General features: G+C 35.0%; 1 protein-coding gene across 1 annotated transcript; it reads left to right on the top strand.

Annotated features, from left to right (window-relative positions):
• LOC137745221 (hydrophobic protein RCI2B) lies at positions 1 to 1,303 on the top strand. Its single transcript, XM_068485139.2, has 3 exons — positions 1 to 170; positions 478 to 575; positions 1,091 to 1,303. The coding sequence occupies exons 1-2, from the start codon at positions 90 to 92 to the stop codon at positions 559 to 561; spliced, it is 165 nt and encodes a 54-aa protein (XP_068341240.1). The 5' UTR covers positions 1 to 89; the 3' UTR covers positions 562 to 575; positions 1,091 to 1,303.
• The last annotated feature ends 1,702 nt before the right edge of the window (positions 1,304 to 3,005 follow it).

Below are 3,005 nucleotides of genomic sequence, written 5' to 3'. Positions count from 1 at the left end.
TCAAAGCAATCGGATACTTCTTAGTTTTTGTTGTATAAGCTCTCTCTCTGCCCCTTGTAGTTTTCTTTCTCTTATCAGACTTGGTAAGTATGGGTAGAGCAACCTTCCTCGAGATCATTCTCGCCATCCTCTTGCCACCTCTTGGTGTCTTCCTCAAGTATGAGTGTCGTGTGAGTGTTAATTTCTCTCTCGAGTCCGTACTTTATAGATGTTGTCTGTCATTCAAACACGTATTACATACTTAAACTGCTTGATTGTTGATAATCTGTCATACACACATGTATTATGTACTAACACTGCTCGAATCATCATGTCAGCGAAATTCTATAGATGTAACAGTCATACAGTACTCGTAGAACATTGTTGCCCTAGTTTGTATATGGTCTGTGTTTATGTGTGTTTTGGAACCGAATTTTCATGCAGTTATTTTTTATGAGGAATTTTGATGTTTATATGTGGTGGATTGGTGATTTTCAGGCGGAATTTTGGATCTGTTTGGTGCTGACACTGTTTGGTTACCTCCCTGGTATTATATATGCCATCTATATCCTCACCAAGTGATCCTTTCAATTTATGTAAGCACCAACTTTTCTCTATCGCTCAAATATTTTTCGTTTATTTTTTTGCTGTAAAAGTGTGATATGGTAGAAATAGGATAGAGTGCTTTGAATTGGAGCCTCGATACTATTCTTGTTAGAAATTTCAACCGGCTGTATCTTGAATTTGTAAATGAAAATGAAAGAATACGTAGAAAGAGGATAAAGTGCTTTAAAATAGAGCATCTATAATAATCTTGCTAGAGATTTCAACCAGATTTGTTTTGAATTTAGATATTTCATAAAATAAAGTTTCTTAAATCTTTTTAAAGGAATAAAACTGCCTGATTAGTGATTAAGCAAATGTACCTTTCTAATTGGTTTATCAACTCTACTATGATTTAGTTCGACAAAGAAAAAGATGTGGGTCCACTTGAAAATGACCTGCAATAATTTTAAATATGCCATCTATTAGTAATTTGTTGTATGCTTAACAAAGAAGGATTAATGACTCGTATTACTTTTTGATCTTTTTTATTTTTCGTATTGAGCAGGTGGTAAAGGATGTGTTCGAAGGGCGGCTGTGTCTTTTTGTTTAGATATCAAGGGTTTATTTTTTACCGTTTGATGGATTGTACTTATCTGGTGTAGCCAGATGGATGGTTGATACTCCATTATGTAGTGTGTATCTACTGTCGTTGTTCATTGTTTTTTTCCTTTTTTTCTTCCTTTCATTTTGATTTGAATAAATGCCTCATATTTGACTATTTCCAGCACTTGAACAATGCATTGCATTTGTTCAAATTAAATTGCAAGCACCATCAAATTCGTTGCAAACCATTAGCATTACGAAGCCAATGCTTGTTGCAAACTAAGACCTCAAAAGGTTCACTTCAATAGGACTGGTCACATTCTTCCGACGAAGTACGAAACACCATAATTTGGCTCCATGGATTTTAATTGAGGAAAATCATCTTCGCTCTTCCCTTTTCTCCATTCATCCACCCCTTGGTAGTAGTACAACAGAATTTATCAAAACAAAAACAAAGAACAAAAACAATGGCAAAAGCGTTGAAGGAGAGAAAATGAATGTAAAAATCACTGTCCTTTATTTAACGCCATCTTTGAAAATGAGATATTTTCAACACCATGTTTGAAAATGAGATATTTTGCATGCACATATCATATCAATCAATGCAAGCCAACAAAAACGTCGGTTTCCTGTATTGAAACCCATGTTACAATGACAACTTAGACATTGTATGTTTGCAACTTTGATGAAAATTTCCATGGTGTTAATGATGATGGTAAAGTTTACAGGGTGTATTCTTTTTCATTTGTTTTTCTTAATTAATTAGATGTTAAAGAGGGATTTTTAATGGACTCTCTGATAACTCATGTTTTTGACACAATGTTTTATAATGTTGGCATGGAAATTGACTTTAAACTGTGATGTGACAAAAGAGTTTATGAACTCTCCTACTATAAGAGAGTCCTCTTAGCATTTCTCCTTAATGTTGGCAGAGGTGTTATCTCTAAATGGATTTCAATCAATGTAATTCTCTCGCACAAAGCGCACCGTGATAAACAAAAGGCCAATCTCTACACGCGTAACTTTGTAAGCGTGTTGCAAGAGACTAATGAGAATAATACTTAAAGGACACAATATATCATACTATATCAATCAACTGGTCTAATAAAAATGTGCTTTATTTTTGTAATAAGCTCCCATGTGTTAAAGCATGTGGGAAGAAGAGAGGGTCAAGTCCTCTGCATGAAGATTATAGTTATTAGTTTGGACTTTAGGTTTGAAAATTCAGAGGACGGCTGCATCACGTGCATAGTGTGTGCATTCGGATAAGTCCCTATTGGTCGCTACACACTTGAAGCCTTCACCACCGCCGTTGTTTCAGCATGCCGCGGCAACCTACAAGCCGTTAGATTTTCCTTACAGCCTGGAGGCTGGTCGAGACGCTTCATCCCAATGCTCGTGGTCTTGGGTGGCAATCAAAGTGAAAGATTGTGTTGAAATTGTCTTCCTCCAAATTCAATTAGACTTGAAAAAAAATTAGAGTCTTGCAACAAATTATTTTAAATTAAATTGCAACATAGTGATAAATCTTCAATTACGTGAACCAATTTATATTTTCTTTGAAACAAGCAATATTTTGGGAGGTGGACTTCTATTTCGGGGCCTCCAATAAAAGAGAGAACTATTTTAACCAACTAAACTACATGCTATTTGCACCCTACACCAATTTTTAGTAGTTCAATAACGTGTTTTTTTGTCGTTTATTTAAGGGTAAATTACATTTTACCCTCTCAGATTTGAGGTCGATTTCAATTCCTCACAACACCTTTAAAACATTTCAATTTCATACATTTACTTATCATTTTATTTCAATTTCATATATCCGTTAGAAAATCCGTTAAGTGATGATGTGGTTGCCAAATTTGTGCCACGTGGCA

This window comes from Pyrus communis, chromosome 12 (assembly GCF_041283825.1).
Source record: "Pyrus communis isolate YQ-2024b chromosome 12, ASM4128382v1, whole genome shotgun sequence".
NCBI lineage: Eukaryota > Viridiplantae > Streptophyta > Magnoliopsida > Rosales > Rosaceae > Pyrus > Pyrus communis.
Note: the sequence above shows the minus strand (reverse complement) of the source record. Positions and strands in the feature narration are given on the sequence as shown.

Excerpts from the sequence above, each read along its gene's own strand:
- LOC137745221 (XM_068485139.2), top strand. The coding sequence starts at position 90 with ATGGGTAGAGCAACCTTCCTCGAGATCATTCTCGCCATCCTCTTGCCA. Across the intron at positions 171-477 it reads TCCTCAAGTATGAGTGTCGT|GCGGAATTTTGGATCTGTTT; the intron begins GTGAGTGTTAAT and ends GGTGATTTTCAG.